General features: G+C 39.0%; 1 protein-coding gene across 2 annotated transcripts; it reads right to left on the bottom strand.

The window, feature by feature from the left end:
• Positions 1-945: 945 nt before the first annotated feature.
• Positions 946-6,787, bottom strand: LOC132858889 (uncharacterized). Of its 2 annotated transcripts, XR_009649660.1 has the most exons (6): positions 6,414-6,787; positions 5,300-5,399; positions 4,144-4,712; positions 3,735-3,915; positions 2,515-2,674; positions 946-1,243 (listed from the first exon to the last, which is right to left on the bottom strand). XR_009649660.1 is itself a non-coding variant. In XM_060889433.1 (5 exons), the coding sequence occupies exons 1-5, from the start codon at positions 6,595-6,597 to the stop codon at positions 1,086-1,088; spliced, it is 783 nt and encodes a 260-aa protein (XP_060745416.1). In that variant the 5' UTR covers positions 6,598-6,787; the 3' UTR covers positions 946-1,085. The 2 variants fall into 2 exon arrangements, 1 of the variants encoding a protein (XP_060745416.1); XM_060889433.1 differs by lacking the exon at positions 4,144-4,712.
• Between the last annotated feature and the right edge of the window lie 19,742 nt (positions 6,788-26,529).

The following is a 26,529-nucleotide window of genomic DNA, read 5'->3' as shown; positions in this document are numbered from 1 at the left end:
CTACCAGTAACTCGCATAGAAAATCAAATGCTTACAAACAGCTCCTCAGTAAAAATTTCCACCACACCTGTGTGATGCCAGTCTTAATGCTGAATAGTAGTCTAAATGTTTCTGTTAAGCATCCTAAAAAGCCCTGAATACTTCACCTACTGTTTATATCAGTATTTGCATTTGTTAAGGAAGCATTAGATATCCTGTTTAATCTGAATGGCATGTGCTTATTTTATAGTGTTCCACTCTTTTACTAGCTACCCAGTCAGCAAATTTCCTTTGGGCCAGATAAACAGCTGAGCTGTGGCCCAGATTAGTTTGTGTTTGTCGGCCCAGAAATGGCCCACATCTCCTTTGCCAAAACTGAACCAAAGCAGTGCCATAAGTCCACCAAGCATGAGCCAAATGTAATTTATGTGGCCCAAATATGGCTCACATCTTTTTTGCCAGAACTGAACCAACGCAGTGCCATAAGTCCACCAAGCATGAGCCAAACATAATTTATGTGGCCCAAATATGGCACACATCTCCTTTGCCAGAACTGAACCAAAGCAGTGCCATAAGTCCACCAAGCATGAGCCAAACGTAATTTATGTGGCCCAAATATGGCACACCTCTTCTTTGCCAAAACTGAACCAAAGCAGTACCATAAGTCCACCAAGCATGAGCCAAATGTAATTTTATGAGGCCCAAATATGGCTCACCTCTTCTTTGAAAGAACTGAAACAAAGGAGTGCCATAACTCCACCAAACATGAGACAAATAATACAATTTAATGTGGCCCATATGTGAGCCTTATATGCAATTTTAGCATGGTTGAGTTCTGTTAAAATCTAACGGCCCATATGTGCCCCACATGCAGCTGACAGTATGTTAACTTAAAGGTAAATGAAACACTCAACAACAAATGTACTCAAAACAATTTATTTCAAAACAAGTGTTTAAATCATCACAGCTTTAAGAGTATAAACATAAGAATACATTTAAGAATGTATTAAACTCATAAAAATATAAAATAAAATAAAAATCACAGAAGAAAATACAAAAAATCAGAGTAACTTGTAGAGAACTTGAATTTGCTTTTGATGATGTGCCTAATGAGGGTCGGCAGTGTTTTGTTGGGCCTCTCTTTTATTCATTCGCTCCCTCCTACCCCCCTCTCGGTCTCCAGCGAGGTGCAACCATTTAATTATGTTGGTTTCGATCTCTTTATTTGAGGCTTTTGCAGAAAGGGGATTCTGCCTGACTGCACCTGCAATAAAGATGAATTTAAATAATGCTAGCAGCAATACAACCTGGAAGTTAGAGCTGGAGGATAATGGGGAAAAAAATTTCAATAAATATAAATTATTTCCTTTAATATTTTCATTGCAATAATTAACCACCTCTGATTGACCAAAAAAAAAAATTTCCAGTATATTTTCGAAAGGAATTGCAAATTGTATTTTTCCAATATGTGGGCCATAATAATACTATAATTTCTTATGACAAATTATTTAGATTTTGTTTGTTTTTTCACCAACCGGTTAAAGTTTACAACTCTGGATGTATTCTGCTTTAAAAAACACATGCACACTTTAATGTAAAAACACACCAACACAGATAGCATAAATGTCACGTTTTAGTCCAAAGACGATGAAGAAAATTCAAATAGAATTGTTTTTACTAACACAAAAACTCAAACACAATGATGTGAGACAGCGTGCAAGCACAAACAGCCAAGTACTGAATACAAGGAGGAACTTAAATACAGATGCATACTTTGACAGTATGATAATCTCAAGCAAAAAATTTTTGATTACAGCTTTAAAATGTATGATTGACAATATATAATACAATACAATATAAAAAATAACTTTATGCAAAAACAAAAGAACTTATAATAAAAAAAAATGCAGTCACTTAAGTGAGCCAGGGATGTGATCAGCTAATGAGAAAAAAGAGGGAAAACAAGAATAGCCAACCCATCCCCTGTAATGATTATTATTTTAATTAAATTAATAAAAAGATATCTTACTATTGCAATTATATACACTATTGTACTGTAAAAAAGAGTACTTATGTAATAAGTATAATAATATAATAATAATAGTTACAATAATGTGGATTGCTTCTGATAAACAATAATAATAAACAATTATAATAAAAAAATTTCTCTTTACAGAGCAACAGTAAAATTACAATACTAACATTTATGTTGTCTTGCTTTCAAAAGTTAAACCACTGAGCTTTTTTTAGCAGAAAACCACAGACATTTCTCTTTGTTGACAACAGATTTATAAACGATTCTTATTATGGATGGTTGGTGCACGTTGCATTCCCAAATGCAAATTATAAGCGGCTCAAACTCAAACTTGCAGAGACGCATTAACTGTGATGCAGCACATTTTTACATTATCATGACTATTACTATTACTGTGATAACAGAAATTATAATACGATGTTCTGTAAAGCGGTTTTGAAAATTTGTGTATTGTGCAAAGTGCTATACAAATAAAAATGACTTCTAAAAAAGGTTCTTACCAATGACAACTTCTGTTATGACCAGGCGTTGGACACCAATCTTCCCATTGACTCCTCTCCAATTCATACCATGTGCCACAGCAGTTGTAAAAGTGGCTTTCAGCACTCTCCACACGGTGTCTTTCAGGTCAAAGCCACCAACCAGACCCAGATAGGTAGTCTCAGAGGAAAAAAAAACATTGTGTAAGTGGTTGAAATATGCATTTAAAAAGACCACCCTAAAATGAAAATGCTGTTATATTCAAAAATGAACTATAATCTATCACATACTCCATCTGAAAACATTTTCTAGATTTGTAATATGGACATTCTTGTCATTGCCCAACCCATGCCACACATTAGGGCTGGGCAGTATGAGAATATATACCATCTATCTATCTATAAATTACAGGAACATCTGTCTGTCTGTGTGTGTGTGTGTGTGTGTGTGTGTCTGTTATTCGCATATCTCTCGAACCATAGGTCCAATGGAGTATAAGCTTGACAGGTTTCTTGCTATGGGCACAAGTAAGTGCAGTGCCAAGTTTGACGTTGTTTGGAATGGAAATACAAATCGTTAAATATATTGGTAAAAGAAGCAGACATTGGCTTTTGCCAATACAGTTCACTGTGTAGCCTGCTGCCTGAATCCATATTTATTGTATGTCATTATCAGTACTTGCTTTCTACCATGCACAAATAAAAATGTCACTGAACTTTTGCTGTGTAACTGTAACAATAAGCACTCAAACACACCAAACCAACAATAATTACTAAAAACACACACAAAAACTGATTTTGCACTGGCAATTTGCACTAGTAGTATAAGATTAGCAATAGTATATGATCTGAGACTAAATTATAATTAGACATTTTGCTATATCATGTTAAACATATGCGTAGCACAGCAATACTGAAACTTTAGCGATGAAACGCATGTACGAGAGAATAATGTGCAGGACACATTGATGTTAAAAAGGTGGTAAAGGATGACTTGAAGTTTAGTAAATCATGGGCAAATTTTCATTTTTGGGTGAACTGTCCCTTTAAGCACAATAAGTTAAAAAAAAAAAAAAAAACTTAATGTGGTGCACATGCTGACACAGCTAAAGTGCACACACAGAAAACCAATTCAGGTATCTTTCTTTTGACCAAATGACTATCGTGTGTAGTATTCATGTAAACAGTTGGTTGTGTGTCAAGTGAACATAAACAGTTAAGTGTAAACTAGATGTTCTTACCAATTCTGATTTAGAATCAGGGTTCATCTTCAGCTCAGCCTCCAGGCACTGGAGAGACTCTACATCTTTGACAGGAAGACGATCTCTGAACTTGGGCGATGTGTTGACTGTAGGATTCTCATAATTGTATTTTGCTGGTCTAGAATCATTTCTTGTTTTGTCAATATCTCCCTTAGCAAAACTGAAAGAAATTAACATGCATATTAGCTGACTGACACATTAATCAAGTCGATGTGATGCATTAGGACTTGATATATTCTCCAGAACAGTTTAGATAATTTAATACATTATTTTATAAATGCCATATGTCCAAAGAACATTATTCTCTACAGCCATTCAATCGTAGATATTAATAATCAAGAGTAATAAACCCGAGTTATCTTTAAAGTTGCACAATTGTATAACATACTTTGTAGTGGTTGGTTTCTCCTTATGCCAGATTCTGAGCCTGCTGGCTGCAAGTAATCTAGAGTTGACTGGCTATTTGGCTGGAAGAGAGATGGTTGGTGATTTGGCAATGGCTGACTAGCTAGCTGTTGGAGAGGTGGTTGGCTCCATGCTGGCTGCTGACTAGCTGGCTTGTAGAACGGGGATTGGTCACTTGTTGGTGGCTGACTTGCTGGCTGGTAGAAAGGGGATTGGTCACTTGCTGGTGGCTGACTAGCTGGCTGGTGGAAAGGGGATTGGTCACTTGCTGGTCGCTGACTTGCTGGCTGGTAAAGAGGTGATAGGTCACATGCTGGTGGCTGAATAGCTGGATGGTAGAAAGCGGATTGGTCACTTGCTGGTGGCTGACTAGATGTCTGGCAGAGAGGAGGCTGCTGTCTTGCTGTAGCGGGGCTTTGAGTTGACTGACGAAATGTTTGAAATGCTGGTGGCTTAATACGAGGCGGTGGTTCCAGGCCTTTCAAATTTTGCCCTTCATTATCATCATCATCGTCACTCAAAAGTTTAAAGTTTTGAAGTCTAAAGCTCTTCCTTTCATAGAAAAATAGAAATTAACACAAGGTTACTACTGCTATATACTGAAAGGGCTATTTGCTAAATTTAAAAAACTCAATAATAATAACAACTAGAACGTAGAAAATGTGAATGGTGCTTGCACGTGGCAAGTCCCCCTCATTGTTCTGAGTGTTTGGATATGTCACATGTCCATGTTGTAAAAAGTTTTTTGATTTTGCATATTTTGGGGGCGGGGCTGCGGCACAACCGGAAGGCCAGTCGGTACACCAATTTAAAAGTTTGATAAGGGTATCACCCTAAAGGAGCTGGCCGTGTTTGGTGTAGATAGTTCAAAAGCTTACCGAGTTATAAACCTCCAAATTTATAATGGGAGTCTATGGGAAAAAAGGCCACTTTGAGACCCGGTACCGGAAGTACCGGTACTCAGATTGCTTAGAAAAGTAATAGCACACCTCTCCTCAATGAGCCGGTCAATTTGACATCTCATTCATGGGTCTAGGACAGTAAGGATAGTAAGAATGTTGCTTTGCAAGCACCATTAATAAAATAAAACTCATAATAGAATAAAAAACTCATGTTGGAAAACAGAAATGTGTACTTACATAATTCGTCTAGGTTTTTTAACCCCACTCTCTGTATCAGATTGAATGTCAGAGAAGAGTTCTGCTTCAGGGAGCTTTTTCCTGGCATCATCATAGTTGTCTAAAACACATGCAAGACTAAATAACAACCACATAGTCAAAATAGTCCCTTTCACACATACATTCTTTACTGGTAAACTACTGGTAAATTATTGCAACATTAAAATAATGTTGTCAACTTGGACAGATGAAACTAAAGCACTTTTCATCCATGTGGATGAAAAAAGCGGTTCAGTGTTTGAAGGGATAGTTCACCCACAAATTAAAATTCTGCCATTAATTACTGACTTATGTCATTCCAATCCTGTAAGACCTTTGTCGAAGATATTTTTAATAAAAATCTGAGAGGTTTCTGACCACCTGTAGACTGCTATGTCAATAATCCCAAAATTGCACACAAAAAGTATTCTCGTCGCTTTATAATATTAAAGTTGAACCACTGTAGTCAGATGGACTATTTTAACAAATTATTTACCACCTTTCTGGGCATTGAAAGTTGCAATGACGTTGCTGCATATGGATGGTTCAGAAACCTCTCGGATTTCATCAAAAATATCCTCATTTGTGTAACAAAAATTAACAAAGGTCTTACGGGTTCAGAACGAAATTAGGGAATCAATGAAATAATTTTACTTTTTGGGTGAACTATCACTTTAAAGGTCATTTCGAACGATTGACATCAGAGGCTACTAGTACTTTGGTACTGATGTGTGAATGGTATCTTACTGGTAAAAAGACAGAACGCCATTGCGTGTTTGAACAGCACCTTTCTGTGTTTAGTGGAAAAGTTGTACTTGTAATTTTACAGTAATTTACCGGGCTTACTGAGTGAAAGGGACATACTGTAAACAGAATAAACATAAGCATAATTTATAAAACATTTATACATTTGATAACATTGTATAAAAATAGAAAAGTTGATAGAATCCACTGATATTATAAACACTAAAATATTTTTCTTTTGCAATAAAAATCTGTTTTTCTAAATTTTTTTTGATAAAGCGCAAAACGTATAGTGAGACATTAAATATTATGTATCGCATATATTTATTGGGGTTAAACATTAAAGAACTACCTGTTGTGTAGAGAAGCTTTACTTTACAGATTTTCCACTCTTTCTTGGGTTTCATTGCAAGTTTCACAGCCTTTGTGAGGCTCTCCCCTCTTAGGTGTGGCCAGACACATTGGTCACCATCTACCCAACCGCTGGGCACCACTTCCACCTCATTTGTTTCCAAAAAAGAAACAATATGGAACATGCCTATTATTGAACAAAAAAAGAAAAACAAGAGTCTCAGAACTGAAAATATTGTTCACATACTAAAACACGTTCATTTGAGTTCCACAGAAGTACATCATACACATTTGGTACTTAATAAAATATAACTTTGTTTGATATTGATTCTATTAAACTGGCAATCGTGCCTATATTCAGGAAAAACATTATTAACCTTTATTTAACTAGGCAAGTCACAAAAATGTAAGTTCTGTCATCGTTTACTCACCCTCAAGTTGTTTCAAACCTGTATGAACTTCTTTCTTCTGCTGAACTCAGAAATAAGATATTTTGAAGAATGTCGGGCACTAAACAGTTGATGGACCCCATTGACTTCCATAGAAGAGAAAAATCAACTGTCCATCAACTGTTTAGTGACCGACATTCTTCAAAATATCTTATTCTGTGTTCAGCAGAAGAAAGAAGTTCATGCAGGTTTTGAACAACTTGAGAGTGAGTAAGTGATAACAATTTTCTTTTTTAAGGGAACTACAGTATTCTTTAAAGAACACGTTCATATTTTCAACAACCACCTGTCAGGAGAGTTAAAAACTCCTTTTTTATATATATATATATATATATATATATATATATATATATATATATATATATATATATATATATATATAACATATTGCTTGCTCGACTGATAATGCGTAAATATATCAAATAAAAATCCAAAAACTCCTAATTTTTACTCCGTTATATAATATTGAAATTTGGATGTCATTCTATTAGGCTATGTCACACAGTGAAAACATGCACACACAAAAAAAATGTTTGCAATGTCAGCTAAAACAACAATTACTATATTATTATTGACAATACATATCACACCCTCCTACCTAACAGTAAGACCTTGTAGCTTGAACCTAATTTTATCTCTTTAAAATGTTCTCCCAACTTCATAGCACCTTATCTTGCAATAACAAACGGGTTTTATCAGGGTTTTATCAACTAGGGAGTCAGACATTATGAATTAAAACAACAACAATTAGATAAATACTTACCAACTGAGACTTTTTTACTGGTTTATCGCCACACATCCCATATTTAATGTTCTGTTTCATGAACTTGTGCAGAATGTAGTAATGGTAAAACAACAAAATTTTCTCTAAGAGGTAACCTAACATACTTCTCAATACTGCCATCAAACTCTGAGATGTGCACGTCTTCAGAGAGTTCCCTCACAACAAAAATTCCCAAATCACTTGAATTCATTGGATAGTCAAAGAAAGAGCTTCTATGTTTATACTCTTTGTAGACAATAAATACTTTTCCTTCGCTCAAAATGATGTTCACAACAGTGGCAATACTATTCTGTATTTTCACACAATTGTCTCCTTCAGTTATTTTAATGACTAAACCACCAAGGAAAGCCTCTTGAAACTGGTTAACTGCTTTTGAAAATATCAAAGGTACAGGGCCATTGTTGTGTTCACGTCTAAGGGTCCTATGGATAGTCTCATCACGTGCATTGCTCTGAGCATTTATTTCGGATAGCCTGCGAATGACTTGGGCCAAAGGATTGCTAGGTCTTCTGACAAGCTTTTTAAGAGTGCCCAAGAAGTTTTCAAAAGAAAAAGCAGAAAATTCTTCTAAATTACCATGCTGCTTTACGTCCTCACAGAGGTGCACTAATCCATGCACATTGTAACAAAGAAATTCCTGACCATATAACACGCCAAAATGTTCAACAAAAGACACTAGACATGTATGAGCAAAGTCATTTAACAGAAAGCAAAATTTCCGACTGAGAAGAATATAAATAGAAACTGACAAAAGCATAAAATGGCTGTACACTGGTGGGGCCAGGACATTACAAAGGACCACTGGACCAGTGTATAACAAGAACTGCCTGAGTTCTGTAGCTTTCCATCTCAGTCTATGTGTTAGTGGTCTTGGTTTACGTGCAAAATCAGAAGGTATGTAAAATCTCAACCCTACAAGAGAATCTGAAATTACTTGACTTAGCCGGGAAGATAAACGAACACGGAGTGGCCCTGAACTCAGCCAAAGATCTAAAAGTCTACGCATCATCCCAAGACAAACCAGATGCATGTAGTCATGAGGAAAACCACCAACCATGTCAATGTTTGTTTCTATTAGAGGAGACTTGGCAACATGATGGTCTTCATCTATCATCTGCCGGAAAGAGAGGTCTGTCCTAAGTGGGGCATTCATTTCAGGAAAGGTCATTCAGTGTTTGAGATACAGGCCAGTTTGAGTACATTTACCACAGGCAGAGTGGCCAGTGTGACTCTTGATGGCTTTTATAAAAGCCCTAGCAGGTGCATCACATACAACAGAACTAACTTTTAAAAAGAACCATTTGCCTTTAATCCCAAACCCACAGCTCCGTGTTTTCAATTCACTTACAAGATCTTTCAAATATTCGTTCAAAGATTTTGGTTTAGAGCTACCACAGAACAGTCCGATTATGAAGGGCCTCTTTACTTTACAGTCTTGAAGAATGCCAAGTATTGGCCAAAACTGTACAGAGTTGCTATTAAACAGTGGAATGCCATCAAAGTTTAACTGCAGTCTAAAAATGTGTTGTTTAGGAACTTTGGACCACATGTTTTCAAATGCTGTCTTTAGTGAATTTAGTATACCAAAGTAATGAAAATCTCCACCAGCTACCATTTGAGTCTTGTAAGAGGTTTTTGTTCTAAGAAGCGTTCTACCATCTTTAGGAAGGAAAGGGAGATGCACCCTAAGTATGGTCAAAAGGGCAGACAAAGCAATCAGAGAGATTCCAAAATTTACAGCCCAGCCTGCCAGTGAAGCAACCAAATCACCACTCACTAAATTCCCATCATCAGATTGGTTATCATCAGAATCCAGCCCTGATGGTGACTCAGCACATGGCTCTTCAGAATCAGACACATGCCTGGTAGATAAATGGTCTGAGTGTAATTCCTCCTCACTATCTTGAACGCAACCAAGGGAGTCAAATAAGTCATTTACTCTTTTAACAGCCCTCCTTCTAAGGTTATTTGGTTTACATTTACTTTCAATGTCCACAATGATAATTTGAAGGGAAAAGCCTCACTGAATAAATCTGTAAGAAAAAAACAAAAACAAAATCTGTTGTAAAAAGGAAGCAGGGTTAAAAGCAGGCAGGCTACATAGTGATATCAGGCATAATTTCAGATATTAATACAAGTGCAGAATTTTAGTTAAAATTGTATAAATTAACACTTGTGGGAACATAAAAGATGAAAAATTTGAAGCACTGTTTATTTGATTTGTATCTTTCTTATTATAATAATTGTCATATTGCTTATTATTTGCATCTTTGCTTATTTTAATAAGAAAGACAAAATAAACTATAAACTATATTGTTCTCATACAATTTTATTTAAAACAACTATTAAATTACTCAAATCATGAAATAAGAATTCGGTTACAACCCAATTTTCCTCAAAATCAGCTTTCCTCCGCGGTGAACAAAATACATGTCTCTATCATGTATAAATTTCACTTAACAGTAGGGGGAACAATAAATATAAAATTTCTCATGAGCAATTTTTGAAAGGGGACACAAATAATACAGTCAAACTGTACTTATAAAAGACATGTCCCCACAGTGAAAAACTTTGCTTTTATCATTATTATTGTAACATGGAGACGCGTCATTATGGTTATTTTCAAAGTTTTTCTCAGGTTCAAATTTTCCTTTTCTCCATCATTTTATCTAGTCTATGACACAGCAAGGCAAGTTTATTTATACTGTAGCACATTTCATACACAATGGTAATTCAAAGTGCTTTACATAAAGAAAGTAAAACTATCATAAAAAAATAATCACAACAAAAAAACAAGTAATTAAAAAGGTTTAAAATTTTATTTAAAATGAATTAAGATACTTAAGAACAGAATGGAAATTGATTATACAAAACAATACAGTGAGGTCAGTTTGGACGTAGCACAGTGCTCATTTAGTAAATGCACAGCTAAACAATATGCTAATTGTGGCCGTTAATGTTAAGTTAACATTATGCCAAGTCGTCCCAAATAAAACAATGCACGGGAGGGGAGGGGAGGGGAGGAACTCAACTGTTTTTAAATGCATTTTTTGCGGGGGTTTTTTCTACTTACACAATTATTTAGGTATACATACATATATTTTTCACAATACAGAGTGCGATATTTTTTAAATAATTTTTTTTGGAGGGGACAATCCGTCCTCCCAGGGATTTACGCCCATGGACTTATGTATTTTGTCCACCGCGGAGGAAAGCTGATTTTGAGGAAAATTTGGTTGTAGCTGCGTCTCTACATTACTACGGTGAAAAAAAGGTGTTATTTGTGTAGTAACAGCGTTTAACTCAGGAGTTATTGACTCGGGAAACTCCAATCTGTGAATATGCGGCCAACTTTACTTAAGTGCTGTTGATTTATAGCCAAAAACATCGGAATTTAAAACGGCAAACCAGCAGACCCCTGTACATTAAACTGTTGTTAAACTGAGGAAAATATTAGCTAATTTGACCCCTTCCTCAATTAAACTAATAACTAAACACTTATAACATGTAATATTGACACATAATGCTGAATATTTCAATTATATGACTTTAAAGTGCCAATCACTTACCTGAATGTAGCCGTGAGAAAAGCAGAAATGCCGCCCGCTGCCCGAGTCTCAGTCACATTCCCGCCGTAGTTTCACTCCACCAATAGGAGGGAAGATGCATAGCAACCTGAGGTGTGGAACAGCGGATGTCTGCCGCACTTGATTTCAGGATTCCTGTGTTTTTCCACGTATAAGCCAAATGTTTACCACAAGTCGTGTTTCTCACTGTGTACCATAGCTCAACCACATATGGTTCTCATGTGTTCGTTGTTATCTGGGCCACATACCTCAAAATGAGTTGTGAACCAAGAGAGCATTTCCCGCCGATTTTAAAGTTATGGCAAAACAAATATGGCCACAATTTGGCCCATATCTGTATAGCCACGCCACATCTAGGCCATATGTGCCAGATAATACCCACATGTGGCCCAAACGTAATTGCTATCTGGGGTGTGTGTGTTGTGTGTGTGTGTGTGTAAGCTGAACTGAACCAACCTGCTGGAAAGCTGCCGATTTTCTGTTACAGTGTACTGTTTTGTTAACGTGCAAGACAGACACGATCATCATTTAAAAAAAAAATTCATAAACAGAAACAGTAAAATGTTTAGGTACAATGTGGACTACTGTAGAGCTGGTGTTATGCTGTAAAACCAGCTTTTTTTTGTACTACATGCTATTGTTTGTATTGCAAACTCCACTGAATCAGTATGAATCGTTTTGGATGTCAGACAGAAGAAGCTCTGTGATCAGCTGAATAAATCAGTGCAGGAGAAAACAATAAAATGTAATAAAACACCAAGTCAGCTGAATATTGAGTGGCTCGGGCCAACCAAAGCTTTAATTTCTACAGCTTGTGTTAATTCACATTTCATTCAGTGCCATTTATACTTTAACTTGTGTTTGGATGCACCAATGCAGTTTTGTTTTTAGGATGTAGTGGAATTTGATTCAATCTGTTTGCTCTGAGGTTTGGATTGGCCAAATGCACATCACTGATGTGCATACTATTGAACTATTTTTGTGTGTTAGTTTCAGTGTGTGTTAGTTATATATATTCTATTGGTGTGCGTTGCTGTGGTGTTGTATTGTTGATGTGTGGTTTGCTGGGGTGTTGATGCTGTGGTGTGCTGTGTGTTAGCTTGCTGTTGGTGTGTGTTGCCGTGGTGTTGGTGTCTGTCATTGTGCTGCTGGTATGTGTTACCTTGGTGTTGATGTGTGTTAGTTTGCTTTTGTGTTGTCTTGCTGTGCTGTTGGTATGTTAGTATGCTGTTGGTCAAGTAAGAAGTTGATTCCTGTCTATACTGTATTTCTCCTTCACAGAGACAGTGAAAAAAACTCAAAGACACAGTTAGAACATAGCTCCCAAAAAGCCAGTGGTCCTACTTTAGAAAGTCACTTCTATTAACAAAGCCGCTGATGTTTGGCCAAATGAGAATACTAAGAGACATTTAGACCAATCAAAGTATGAATTTTGTTTCTAGAGTTATGGCTGATTTGTGTCATCTGTTGCCTGGAAGATACCTGAGGATGTCAGTCTGCCACCCCCAGACTGACAGCCTCATCAAAATATTCAACTAGACGCTAAAGTAGATGTTCCGCTACTTGTCTGGTGGTGGACAAGTAGAATCGGGACCTCCTCTTTCCCTAAGTCCTCTTTGCCATGTAAGAGATGCCACAGGCTTCCTTTTCAGGCAGCGACCTCGAGGAATGCTGGGCGTGGTTCATGAAGCATGGGATAAGAAGCCTTCCCCCTACTGCAATCTCTTGGAGTACAATTGACAATAGTACAAATTGACGAAGTAACCAAGTCTATTGTAAGAGAGCACATGGAAGCTGCCCAGCATAGACAAGAAGGTACCTACAGACCAGCTCAATCAGGGCGATCAGGTTACCAAGTATTGCATCTTGTCCCCAATGTCACCTGAAATTCCTGGCTTACTGACAGGGTCTATACACAGTCCTCAAGAGAATGGGACCTTTCAACTACCGCCTGCAACAGCTGGGTAAGTATGCAGACACCCAAATATACCTTGTCAATTTATTAAAATAATGGAGTGAGTCTATGCCAGTGGTGTTTGATTCATCCCAACAGATCCCACTGAGCATGCCTCATAGAGGCTGATCTCACTCCATCGCAGCAGGAGGATCTACAGATTTGTTGGACAAGTTCACCGATGTGTTCTCCTCCACAATTGGCCTCATGCACCTGGACACAACAAAATCAAGATCTCTCAGTAGTAGTGATGAGACAGCAGCCATATTGGTTCACTGAAGCCTGTCATCATGGCTATACAGGAGGAAGTTGTCCAGACACTTCAGGATGGAATCCTGTCCATGCACTAATGGAGTCCAGCCTCAGTGTCATAATGCCATAGGTCAAAGGAAATATCAGCCAAGCAATGACTTCCAGAAGCACAACTAGATATCGGTCTCTGTGAGATACCTCTTAATTGAAGTGGATGACCTGGTGGAGAAACTGTAAAAACCTGGTTTATCTCCACCCTGTACCTCACTAAAGGCTACTGGCAAGTCTCTCTGGCCCCTGACACAAAGGAAAATACTGCGTTCAGCACTGCCAGTGCCCACTTCACAATAACAATCAAAAGGCTAACATCAGGAATACTAACACAACAAAGATCCAGAAAGAGGATAATGACAACTGGTAAGTGGCAGGAAACACAAAACAGCACAAGGAGAACCTCTAGTGGTCAAATAAATCTAAAGGAAATAAAAAACTGTAAATACACAATGAGGTCCTGTAGTGTCCAGAACAAGACAGAGTTTACAATAACACTGTGCATCCTCAGGGGCAGTGCTGTGGTGAGGACAGATCTAAATGACCAGTTGAACAGCCTACACTAGAAAATATTAATTGACAATGTCTTTAATTGAACTATGTTCACGAATAAAGTTAAACTACATTAAATCTTTTTTTTTTTTTAAACTCACATGATGTGAGGAAGGGAGGACACTTTTACGGACACTTCTGGCAGCCAGTGGACTTACTAGTTCAACAGTTTTTCAGTTGGCAGTGTAATAATCACAACAATTAAAACAACCACACAACTTTTTTAATATATTTTACTCTTTGTATGTTACTGTCAGGGCTCAGCCCGGACTCTGGCCAGGTGCCTTTTGTTTATGTTTTTCTGTCACATGTCTTCCCCGCCCCTTGTCTCTTCCTGCCCGTTTATGCACACCTGTCCCTCACGTATCTTGATTGTTAGTAGTATTTAGTTAAGCCGCGTTGCCTGGTGCAGCGCGGAATCTACTGTTGTTTTGTTCTGTTGTCAGTCTGCGTTATGTTTCGTGTCTTTTGGTTATTAAAACCCCGTTTCTGTTTGTCTATCCTGCATCTGGGTCTCTTTTATCCTGCGTCCGTGACAGTTACATATATAGGCTGGATTTTTTTTGCCACCTCCTGTTTGGAGAGATGATTTTAACAACACAAAGAATATCTCACAAAGAAAGTCTCACCAGCCACTTGAATCGGAAAACAGGTACAACCAATAGAATTGAAAATTAGATTATCTGGCTTCATTTTCTAGCTATTATTATTATTATTATTATTGTTGTTGTTGTTGTTGTTGTTGTTGTTGTACTAATAGTTACTAATGGTAATAATAATAATAATAATAATTATTATTATTATTATTATTGATTACTGTATTAATTTTTAGTATTTTATCTAGTAAAATTTGTCTTCTTTTTTATAGTCATATATATATTTAGATTATTTGTGTAAAGTGAGTGTTCTATTTTCTCCAAACTTCCACAACACAAGATATCAAAATTAGATCAACAGAATATTTTTCTACAGAGGGATCATTGGGATCATCCTGAGCAGCTGCAGCACTGTCTGGTTTGGGAACTGCACCATCTCGGAACATAAGACCCTGCAGTGTATGGTGAGGACAGCTGAGTTCATTGGAGTCTCTCTGCCCTCTTTCACACACTGGATCTGCAAAGCCAACAGCATTGTCTACACACACCAGACTCTTCACCCCACACACCACTCACACTCAAACTTTACCCTCCTGCCATCTGGAAAAAGGTACAGAAGCATTTGATTCTTCACGACCAGACTGTGCAACTGTTTTGTCCCTCAAGCCATTAGACTCCTCAGCATCCAGAACTGAAGAATACCGAACTCACACACACACTGATCTGTGTGAACTGAACTGTACTGAACTGTACTGAACACAAACACACACGCAAAAACTCATTCAATATACAGTTGTGCTCAAAAGTTTGCATACGCTGAAAGAAATTGTTAAATGTAGCAAGGTATCAAAGAGGGGCGGGGTCTCTAACCCTATTACAGATTGCTAATAAGCCACACTTATTTAAAGGACAGGCGAAGGGCAGCTGGGGTCCTGTTAGCAATTGCCCGTTGCTTGGCTTGTAGCTGTGTGGGACCGGGAGTCCCGGTGTATTTTCCCCGTATAAGTATTTTATTATGTTTTTAGCATGTGATAGTTTGAAACTCAGGATTATTGTGGATTTCGTTGGTTTTGCTTGTTAAGGTATGTTTTGTTTTATTTGTTTTGTTTGTGTGTTTGGGTATGATTGATATATGAAAATTTTTGATTTAATTTATTTAGAACGTGGGTGGTTGATGTTCGGAACCACCGTGCGGTTTGATTGGTTGGTTTCGTCTCGTTAAGGTATGTTTTCATTTTTTATTTAGTTTTGTTTATTTGAGTGTGATTGGTAATCGTTAAATGATCTATTTCGTTATAGGTTGTCGGATGATGGTGACTAGTCGCTGTTCTCTTTTGGGTTTTCTTTTTTGTAAAACTGACTGCTCCCTAGTGTGAATGTATGTTAATTCCCTAGCCAGCTGGTGTTTTGTTCCTTTTACATTTACATTTACAGCATTTAGCAGACACCCTTATCCAGAGTGACTTACAACTGAGCAACTGAGGGTTAAGGGCCTTGCTCAGGGGCCCAGCAGTGGCAGCTTGGTGGACCTGGGGTTCGAACTCATGACCTTCCGATCAGTAGCCCAACACCTTAACCACTGAGCTACCACATCCCTTTTTTAATTATTAGGTCTGTGTAATTTGGTTTCATGGTTGGCTAGAGGATTTTGTTTATTTATTTTTTCCCTTTTTTTTCTTTTTCTTTTAAGAACATTGATCTTCTGGGTTTTTTCTATACCCTTTGGTTATACCCCTTGGGTAGCTTCCCACCACTTCTTTGGGGAATCTGAGACAGGGATTAGTAGAACCCCAACAGGTTTTGTGTGTTTAATGGTGTGATGTATTGATTTTGAGGGTGCATTATTAATGAATTGTGGTGGGTTTATGGGGTTGAGATACAGTTTGCAGTGAAGCTACTCTTCCCTGTAGGAAGCTCCATTATCTTTTGTCTGATTGATTATACCATTTGAAGGAGGCTGCCCTTGTGGGCTGTTTCTGGTCAGGGTGAATGACCCAAATTATTTTAATGTTTTGTTAAATAAAGTTTAATGTTTTTTCTATTATCCTATGCTTACTGTAGTGAATCTTCTTTGTATGCACCTAAGTTCCCTGGGTGTGCAGGGTGTTACATTTTGGCGTAGTCGGCAGGATTGTGATTATTTTGTAGATTTGTGTTTTTGGGAGCAGTTCAGTTGTTTGTCTTTTTTTCTTTAATTTTTTTTTATAAGCTAGAGAACAGCGGCTAGAAAGATCAGCCTCTTCTGCATCACCGTCTGGTCGCTCGGCAGGCCTTCAAAATGGAAGAGGAGCTGCGACGATTACGTGCTCAAGTGGAGCAGCTTGCGTCGGAAAATCAAAGACTCTCGGGGCCAAGTCAAGGTGGCCATTTGTGGGAAGGACAAGCTAGTGGGGGGGATGTTTCTTCATCCCGCAGAGAACAAGCTGTGTATCTTCCCAGAGAACGTAAATGCTCTAAGTTTTCTGGATCTTCAGCTGCTGGGGCATTGTCTGTAGAAGAATGGATAGAGGAGGCTCAGAGTTGTATTAGGTCAAGGTACATGTCTGAATGGGTCAAAGCTCTCTTTCTTTTGGATCATTTAGAAGGGGAGGCCCGTAATGAAATTAAATATCGGCCTCAGGGAGTGAGGGAAAATTCTGAACAAATGTTTGATGTTTTAAAAGAAGTGTATGGATGTTCAAAATCATATGTTTATTGGCAGCAAAAGTTTTTTGATCGGAAGCAGAGGGATGGGGAATCATTATACGAGTTTTCGCATGCCCTGTTGGCTCTAATGGAATGGGTAGAGCAGTGTAAGCCAGGTGCTATAGCCAATACTGAGACTGTTGTTAGAGATCAGTTTTGTGAAAATGTGCGTGACCATATGCTTTGTAGGGAGCTGAAAAGATTGGTACGAAGTAGAGAGACTATGTTACTCTTAGAAGTACGACGGGAGGCCATCCAGTGGGTTGACGAAGGGCAACCTAACAGAGACAAGCAGGTACACTCTACCCCATATACTTATGAGACACATGTTACACCTAGTTGTGAGGCTCTTTGTGTTCACTCTTCTACAGAGCTGACAGAACTTAAGAATATAGTCCTGAAACAACAGGCACAGTTGGACTTGTTGGTAAAGCACCTTGCTCCTGCTATTAGTAAACCTTCTGGTCAGAACAATCGATTTAAGCATGCACCTGATGGTAGACCAATCTGTATTAAGTGTAACCGACCTGGGCATATTGCTTGGTACTGTGATACTGTTTTTGATACTCAGGGAATCAGTTAGAGAACCCTCTAGGCTGTCGGAAAACTAGTAACCCCCAGCGTATTGAACCATACACTGGGAGGAACGGTAGAGGGCTCCTGTGCAGATTCTTCAGTTTATGATCGGTTAGTAGGACAATGTCCTGCTTTAGGTGTTAAGATGGATAATGTGAATGTTCCATGTTTAGTGGACACTGTGACCAAGAGTTTCTTCAATAAATATTTTTCTCATGTAAAAAAGCAGGATTGTGAGTGGCTTGGCTTAAAAGCTGCTAATGGACTTGATATCCCTTATATAGGTTATGTGGAATTAGATGTGAATGTTTTAATTCAGTGCATTCCAAGGCGGGGTATTTTGATTGTAAAAGATCCTATATATACAGCATTACAAACTCGTAAGACCATCACCCCAGGTATCTTGGGGATGAATGTTCTGAGGGAATGTTATCAGAGTCTTTTTGATCAATATGGGGCTAGGTTATTCCAGACCCCGCTAATACAATCAGCCACTCCGGGGTTTCGGCGTGCACTTCGGCAGTGTGAGAAAACTGAGGCCGTTATTAATTCAAGAACTGCATTTAAGGTAAAGGTGTTAAGAGATCAGCCTGTTTGTATTGCTGCTGGAACTCTGTCTATGGTACCTGTGACATGTCCCCAGTTTCCTTTAGCAGAATTTTTGTTAGAGCCTTTGGGCCCGGAAGAGGGTACACTCCCTGAGGGGTTACTTGTCTCCCCAGCCCTCCTACAAGCGGAGTATGGTACATTATATGCTCCTATTACGAATGTTAGTTCTTTGGACGTTTGGCTTTTTCCACGGAGAGTGGTCGGTACAGTGCAGGTGGCATCAGTGGAAGTGGAGGCCCCCGCCCCTCTAGCCTTTTCAGTTAGCCAGACCACCTCAGAGCGTGTGGCTTTTATAGCCACTCAACAGGTTTCGATAGACCACACTGTAGAAAGTTTGGAGTTTCCTTCATTTGAAGGGTTAACTGAAGAACAAGCCATGCAAGCAAAGTCTCTTCTTCTTAAGTACTCTCGTTTGTTTTCTAAAGATGAGGGAGATATAGGGTGTACTGAGCTGATTGTTCATGAGTTTCCGTTACAGGATGACATTCCTGTTCGCCAGCCCTATCGGCGCCTTCCTCCATCACAGTATGATTTAGTTAAAAAACACATTAAACAGTTGTTGGATAGTCAAGTTGTTAGGGAAAGTAGTAGTCCTTACTCTTCCACTATTGTAGTAGTGACTAAGAAAGATGGAACTATCAGGTTGTGTGTTGACTATAGGCAACTAAATGCAAAAACTCGTAAGGATGCCTATCCACTTCCTAGAATTGAGGAGTCACTGGATGCATTGTCAGGTGCAAAGTTGTTTTCCAATCTTGATTTGGCCAGTGGCTATAACCAGGTACCAGTGGCAGAGAAAGATAAGTTCAAAACAGCCTTTTGTACACCTTTCGGCCTATTTGAATTTAATCGTATGCCATTTGGCCTCTGTAATGCGCCGGGCACATTTCAGCGCTTGATGGAGCGCATGTTTGGTGACCAGCGGTACCATTCAGTGTTGCTCTATCTTGATGACGTGATTGTGTTTTCCTCTTCTATTAGTCAGCATCTGAAACGGTTGGAAGAGGTGTTTTCCAGACTTGAACAACAAGGGTTGAAAATTAAGTTGTCCAAGTGTATTTTTTTTCAGAAACAGGTTAAGTACCTAGGACACGTGGTGTCTGCTCAGGGAGTGGCAACTGATCCTGATAAGGTAAGGGTGGTACGGGAGTGGAGATGCCCTATGCAATTGGCTGAATTACGATCGTTTCTTAGATTTGCCAGTTATTACCATCGTTTTGTTAAGGGTTTTGCATCTCTAGCTGCTCCATTGCATCAGCTGGTGAACAGGATGAGTGGGCCGAAACGGAAGGGTAAAACCCCAAAGCTTCCACTAGGGTCAGAGTAGAATGAAGTGTGTGAGAATGCCTTTGAATCCCTGAAACTGCGTTTGATTATGGCCCCAGTCCTGGCCTATGCTGACTTCACTAAGTCTTTTGTGTTAGAAGTAGATGCCAGCTATGGAGGGCTGGGAGCCGTACTTTCTCAAGAGAATAATGGAAAACTCCGGCCTATTGCTTATGCTAGTCGGGGGCTGAGGCCCACTGAAAGAAACATGGATAATTATAGCTCCACGAAGCTCGAACTTTTGGCAGTGAAATGGGCAGTAACTGAAAAGTTTCGAGAATATTTGTTAGGGAGTAGCTTTATTATTTTTACGGACAACAATCCATTGAGTTATCTTCAGACTGCAAAATTGGGTGCGGTGGAACAGAGGTGGGCCTCTCAATTGGCTTCATTTAATTTTACAATAAAATATCGCCCAGGTCATAGTAATGGTAATGCAGATGCCCTGTCGAGGCAATACTTAGAGAGGTTTGCATCCGGGACTGACATTCCACCGGTTTTCGGGGGGTTTGGAGAAGCATGGAGAGAGGTGGAGTGTAGGGAAGCCTTGGCCGGGCGGACGGTTGAGGACCTTTCCTTGCTTCAGGAAATTGATCCAGTGATTGGTCCAGTGTTAAAGTTTTTTTGTTCTGGGTGTCAGCCTAGACCTGAAGACCGAAATGTGATGTCAGCAGGGAGTAAGGAGTTGTTGCGGCACTGGGATCGGTTAGTAGAGAAAGGAGGGGCCCTGCATAGTGTAATACGACTGCCAGGAGAGTGTAAAGAGACCTTCCAGGTTGTGCTTCCCCAGTGTTTGCAGGATGAGGTACTTCAAAGTGTGCATGATGGCCATGGGCATCAAGGCATTGATCGTACTTTCCAGCTGGTTCGTAGTCGGTGCTTTTGGCCAGGTATGACAAAAAGAGTAGAGCAGTGGTGTCAACAATGTGAAAGATGCATTCTAAGTAAGGCAGTGCAATCAAAGATTCGGTCATTTCAGGGTACGCTTCATGTAGGAGAAAACCGACTCCACCCTACATTGGCCCAGGCTAGCTCCTGCAATCTGACTATAAGTTTAAACAACAGTTCTAAGTAAAAATTCAGAGAAGAAATGATCAGCCAAACTCACGAAGACTGGATTCAGTTGAGGTAGGTTTATTGACAGTCGTATAGACAGCAATTAACCAGCTGGTACCAGGGATACAAGTTTGTCCAGTAGACGAGACTTGCACCGAAGCACTGCTGATTGCAATAAGTTTATATACAGTTCTGACATGCCCCCCTTTTTGCCATACCCCCTTCGTTATCCAATCATAATACCGCTCACGTACACAGTTTCACCCGCTTAGGAAATTACCATTATTTCCAAATTGTAATGTTTTGCCCATACATTGGGTCAATATTTTGCCCACGCATTAGGCCCTCTAAATTCCCATTATTTCCCAACCAAGGGGCCCCGTCCCCATAGTCCTTGGGCCTACGTCATCAGGCCATGGAGCTTATAAGTTGGTTTTATGTGCTTTTAGACTCATTCTCTTTTTCTATGGTCTTCTTCAACACAACTCAGCACAACACACTTGTTCATGGGTATGTATGGATTTTCTTGTACTCCAGCATTTTCTCTTCTATATGATTCAAAACCGGTTCTTCTACTGTTCAGTCTCTCTGGATGTGGTGTGCAGTAGTCATTGGTTTACTTATTAACCCAGTGGCCAGAGTATTTGTATATGCTTGCTGAGGCTCTATTTGTGGTGTGTTCTAGCTTCAATCTCCGCATGGGTAGCACACCTTTTGGATGAAACTGACCTCTCTACACCTTCACCTACTGCTGATCTTCTCACTGAGGTCATTACTCATTATATCCAGGATATGGAGAGTCGTGGTCGACCCTGCGACACATCTGCTGTTAAGGGGGTCGATGTCTCAACACAGACTGCTACAGTTGTCACCAAGTCTACTCAGACTCTTCCAACTCCATCCACACGCACTCAGGCTACTCAAGCTCCATGGCGTGTTAACAAAAAAACTCAATATCCTCCTCGCTATGCTGTCAAACCATTTTATATTAAGAAGTGACTCCTTATGATTTTGCATCTTCCTATTAAACCCTTCTGCTCAGTTTTGGGCCTTAATATTGTGTGCGCGTGTCCTTTCTGCCTCTGTGTGTGTGTGTGTGTGTTGGTTTCTGTGTATTCTTAGCCTATAGGGGTGGTTAATCGTTTACTACTTTTGATGACCTATGCCTAGGACCTGCTTGTTTCTAATGGCCTTGACTCTTGCTGTGTATTCTTCTCTCCTTCTCACCTTTCCCCTAGTCCATGGTGTACTTTTGAATTATTTTATTAAAAAATTCCCACATTCAGGCCTCTTGTCCTCATGAGGTCTTGGCAATAGACTTCACAGTTTTGGAGCCAGCAAGTGATGGTCGAGAAAATATACTGGTTTTTACAGATGTTTTCTCTAAGTATACTCAAGCTATTGCGACCGGAGATCAGAGAGCTAGTAGGAGTAGGACCACTCCCTACCACCCTCAGGGAAACAGGCAGTGCGAAAGATTTAATCGCACCCTCCATGATCTGTTGTGGACACTGCCACCAGCGCAAAAGAGGCACTGGCCCCGTCATCTTTCGCAGGTTGTTTATGCTTATAATACCACCGCTCATCATGTGACCGGCATGACTCCCTATTATCTGATGTTTGGATGTGACCCTAGACTCCGTGGATTTCCTGTTAGGGAAGGTTGTTATAGAGGATAGTCTTGGTGCCACTGAGGACTGGGTACAGGGTCATCAAGAGAGTTTAAGGGTAGTGCATAGTCATGTAAGGCAGCAGTTGCAAGCTAAAGCAGAGAAGCAGAATAAACAACACAATGAGAAAGTAAATGATGAGGGATTACAAGAGGGACAGCTTGTGTATCTGAGGAATCATGTTAGGGGAAGGAATAAAATTCAGGATTTTTGGGACCCATGTGTTTACAGGGTGGTCAGAGGTCCTTGTGGACATGGGGCCGTGTACTCCGTAAGACCGGTATCAGGGGAGGGTCCGGTTAGGACAGTACATCGGTCAGAATTGAGGAGTGCTATACAAAGAGCAAGTATTGATGCATCTGGCTTGCCAATTGAACCGGGTACTGGAGATTTAGCCTTGAGTTCCTCAGCGGATGACGAGGAGACATTTATGGGGCCTCTTGTGATGGTGGTGAAAGATCAGGTAGACGATGTTGATCACCTAGAGGAGCCAATTTTATTTCCTGACTCAGTAGTCACAGAAGAGGGAGAGCAGCCACAAAGTCCGGGTCCCTTGCGGAGGTCTAGTAGGACTTCTGCTGGTTGTCATTCTAATCCTTACAGATTGCCACGTTCTGTGGTTGCAGAGCAGTCAATTAATAACAGTTTTTATTGATGTATTTTTTTTTTGTCATTGGGGCAATGACAAGAATTCCAGGGGGTGGATTGTAGCAAGGTATCAAAGAGGGGCGGGGTCTCTAACCCTATTACAGATTGCTAATAAGCCACACTTATTTAAAGGACAGGCGAAAACAAAGGGCAGCTGGGGTCCTGTTAGCAATTGCCCGTTGCTCGGTTTGTAGCTGTGTGGGACCGGGAGTCCCGGTGTATTTTCCCCGTGTAAGTATTTTATTATGTTTTTAGCATGTGATAGTTTGAAACTCAGGATTATTGTGGATTTTGTTCGTTTTGCTTGTTAAGGTATGTTTTGTTTTATTTGTTTTGTTTGTGTGTTTGGGTATGATTGATGTATGAAAATGATTGATTTAATTTATTTAGAACGTGGGTGGTTGATGTTCGGGACCACCGTGCGGTTTGATTGGTTGGTTTCGTCTCGTTAAGGTATGTTTTCATTTTTTATTTAGTTTTGTTTATTTGAGTCTGATTGGTAATCGTTAAATGATCTATTTTGTTATAGGTTGTCGGATGATGGTGACTAGTCGCTGTTCTCTTTTGGGTTTTCTTTTTTGTAAAACTGACTGCTCCCTAGTGTGAACGTATGTTAATTCCCTAGCCAGCTGGTGTTTTGTTCCTTTTTTAATTATTAGGTCTGTGTAATTTGGTTTCATGGTTGGCTAGGGGATTTTGTTTATTTCTTTTTTGCCTTTTTTTTTCTTTTTCTTTTAAGAACATGGGTTTTTTCTGTACCCTTTGGTTATACCCCTTGGGTAGCTTCCCACCACTTCTTTGGGGAATCTGAGACAGGGATTAGTAGAGCCCTAACAGGTTTTGTGTGTTTAATGGTGTGATGTATTGATTTTGAGGGTGCATTATTAATGATTTGTGGTGGGTTAATGGGGTTGAGATTGCTGTGCTCCTACAGTTTGCAGTGAAGCTACTCTTCCCTGCAGGAAGCTCCATTATCTTTTGTCTGATTGATTATACCATTTGAAGGAGGCTGCCCTTGTGGGCTGTTTCCGGTCAGGGTGAATGACCCAAATTATTTTAATGCTTTGTTAAATAAAGTTTAATGTTTTTTCTATTATCCTATGCTTACTGTTGTGAATCTTCTTTGTATGCACCTAAGTTCCCTGGGTGTGCAGAGTGTTACATAAACATTGCCATTTATGTGCAAAATATGACTGATAATGCAAAATAATTTTATCACATTTAAGAATCGTGGTCACATGAAGTCATTAATTATCACAACGTTGTTTGACTCATTTTTTAAAACCTAATGATAACTGAAATCCCCTAAAAAAGCTGATCAAAAGTTTACATATTTAAATTTAAGGTGAATCAGCCTATTATTCAGTGTGCTTTAACTCTCTACATTTGATTATATTGTCTTCTGGTAAAGTAGGTTCCTGACTTTTGTATACTATCTGCTTAACTCACTTTGTTCTATAGTAGTGTGATTTGAATTTTGTTTTATTCTATACCATTGTTGATTTTATAGTGTTGGTCTTTGTTGTTCTCTCAGCTGATTAATCAGGAGTAGTTTCAGTCTCCCTTAAGGTGTGAATTGTGGGCAGGGCTTACCCATTTAAATTGAAGGTTCTCTGCTAGCATCTGTAGCGGTTTGTAAGTATCTCACATAGTAACATAAGTGTCTAGTACTGTTTGATATATTCTACAATACAGTACCTTAATTATAACTCTTGGTTAACTGCAAATATGTGCCTCAAACCCATCTCTGTACTCAATTCCTACTGTCGCAGATAGTGATGGCGAACTGAAGCTTTCTTGAAGCAGTGAAGCTTTCAACCCAATTGTATCGGAAAAAGGTTCATTACTCGAAGCTTTTCAGATCAGAGCTCGATGATGACCTCTGCTGGTGAAAGCGCTATCACACAATGTTCCACAACCAAACAACATATTAATTTTAGAAGCAAAAATTAATGGACTGACAAATTAAGGATAGATTAATAAATAAATGAATCAATATATTAAATACAATAACGTACGTTCTTATTGTATTTCTATAATTTACTATTTTCCTTTTAATTATGCACAATGTACTTTGTTTAAATGTAACTTTTTGTGCTATTTGTATGCAGCACAGCTGCAAATGCTTTGGTAATACAAATGTACAGTTTTTGACATGCCAATAAAACACACTTAAATTGAAATAGAGAGAGAGAGAGGGACTTTGTTCTTATTTTGATGATAATAAAATAACAGCAGCCCTTTTAAACCACTTAATTATTTTAATAATTAAAACTGAAACAAGTAAATAAAATTAAAAGTAGGCTTTAACCTTGGCTGTTGGCTACATCTTGGACAGATGATCTGGCACTGTCATGCTTTGCACGAAAATGCCTCAACATGGATGATGTATTATTATTATAGGCCAGCTGCTCGGAGCAAATCAAACACTAGACCTAAAAACAGATTAAGGATAGACCTTGTCTCAAAAGTATAAAGTGTGAACCATTTAAAAAAAGATCATGCTATTAAGCGGTGCACAAAAGGCTTTTCTTGCATTCCTTTTCATTTTTCAACTTATTACTACTGTCCAATAAATATATATATGACAAAATATGACATTAAATGTTATACTGAATCGTATAATTGCCCAATGAAGAGTGAAGTTTTAAATATAGGCTTCACAACAAAACCATATATATCCACGAAAATAAATGAAAGTGTTTCCACATTTCAGAACGCGATCTTTTTGTAACAGGCTCCATTGTCAACTCGCAACAATTAGCTCTCCTAAACAGTAATAGATTCCATGTAATACTCCAATACAACACACGAGGGTGCGCCGTGTGTCACGCACGATTTTAAACCTTTGAATCAGATAATGAAGCAGTCAAGTGGGTGTGTGTGAAACGAAGCTTAGGCCGTCATTGATCACGTGATTTTGCCAGAACGAATCAAGCTTCGATACAAAGCTTCAATGAAAATCGTTTAATTTTTTTGACACATGCCTCGGAGCTTCGGTGTCACTGGTAACATCACTAGTCGCAGACGATCTCGTCTACAGAGCAGAGGTCACAATCCCAGTAACCTCATCTACCCTCCTCTGTTGTGTAAGTCTCAAACAGTGGTGGTAGATGGGCTCTGGAATTGCCAGTCTGCTGTAAATAAAGCTGATTTTATCTCTGCTTTAACTTCTCATTACTCCTTTGATTTTCTTGCGCTAATTGAAACCTGGATATCCCCACAGAACAAGCTTTATCATCAGCCTATGCTTTCTCTCACTCACCAAGAGACATGGGCAGGGGTGGTGGTACAGGTTTATTGCTGTCAAAGAAATGGTGGT

This window comes from Tachysurus vachellii, chromosome 16 (assembly GCF_030014155.1).
Source record: "Tachysurus vachellii isolate PV-2020 chromosome 16, HZAU_Pvac_v1, whole genome shotgun sequence".
NCBI lineage: Eukaryota > Metazoa > Chordata > Actinopteri > Siluriformes > Bagridae > Tachysurus > Tachysurus vachellii.
This window is presented reverse-complemented; position numbering and strand designations above follow the sequence as displayed.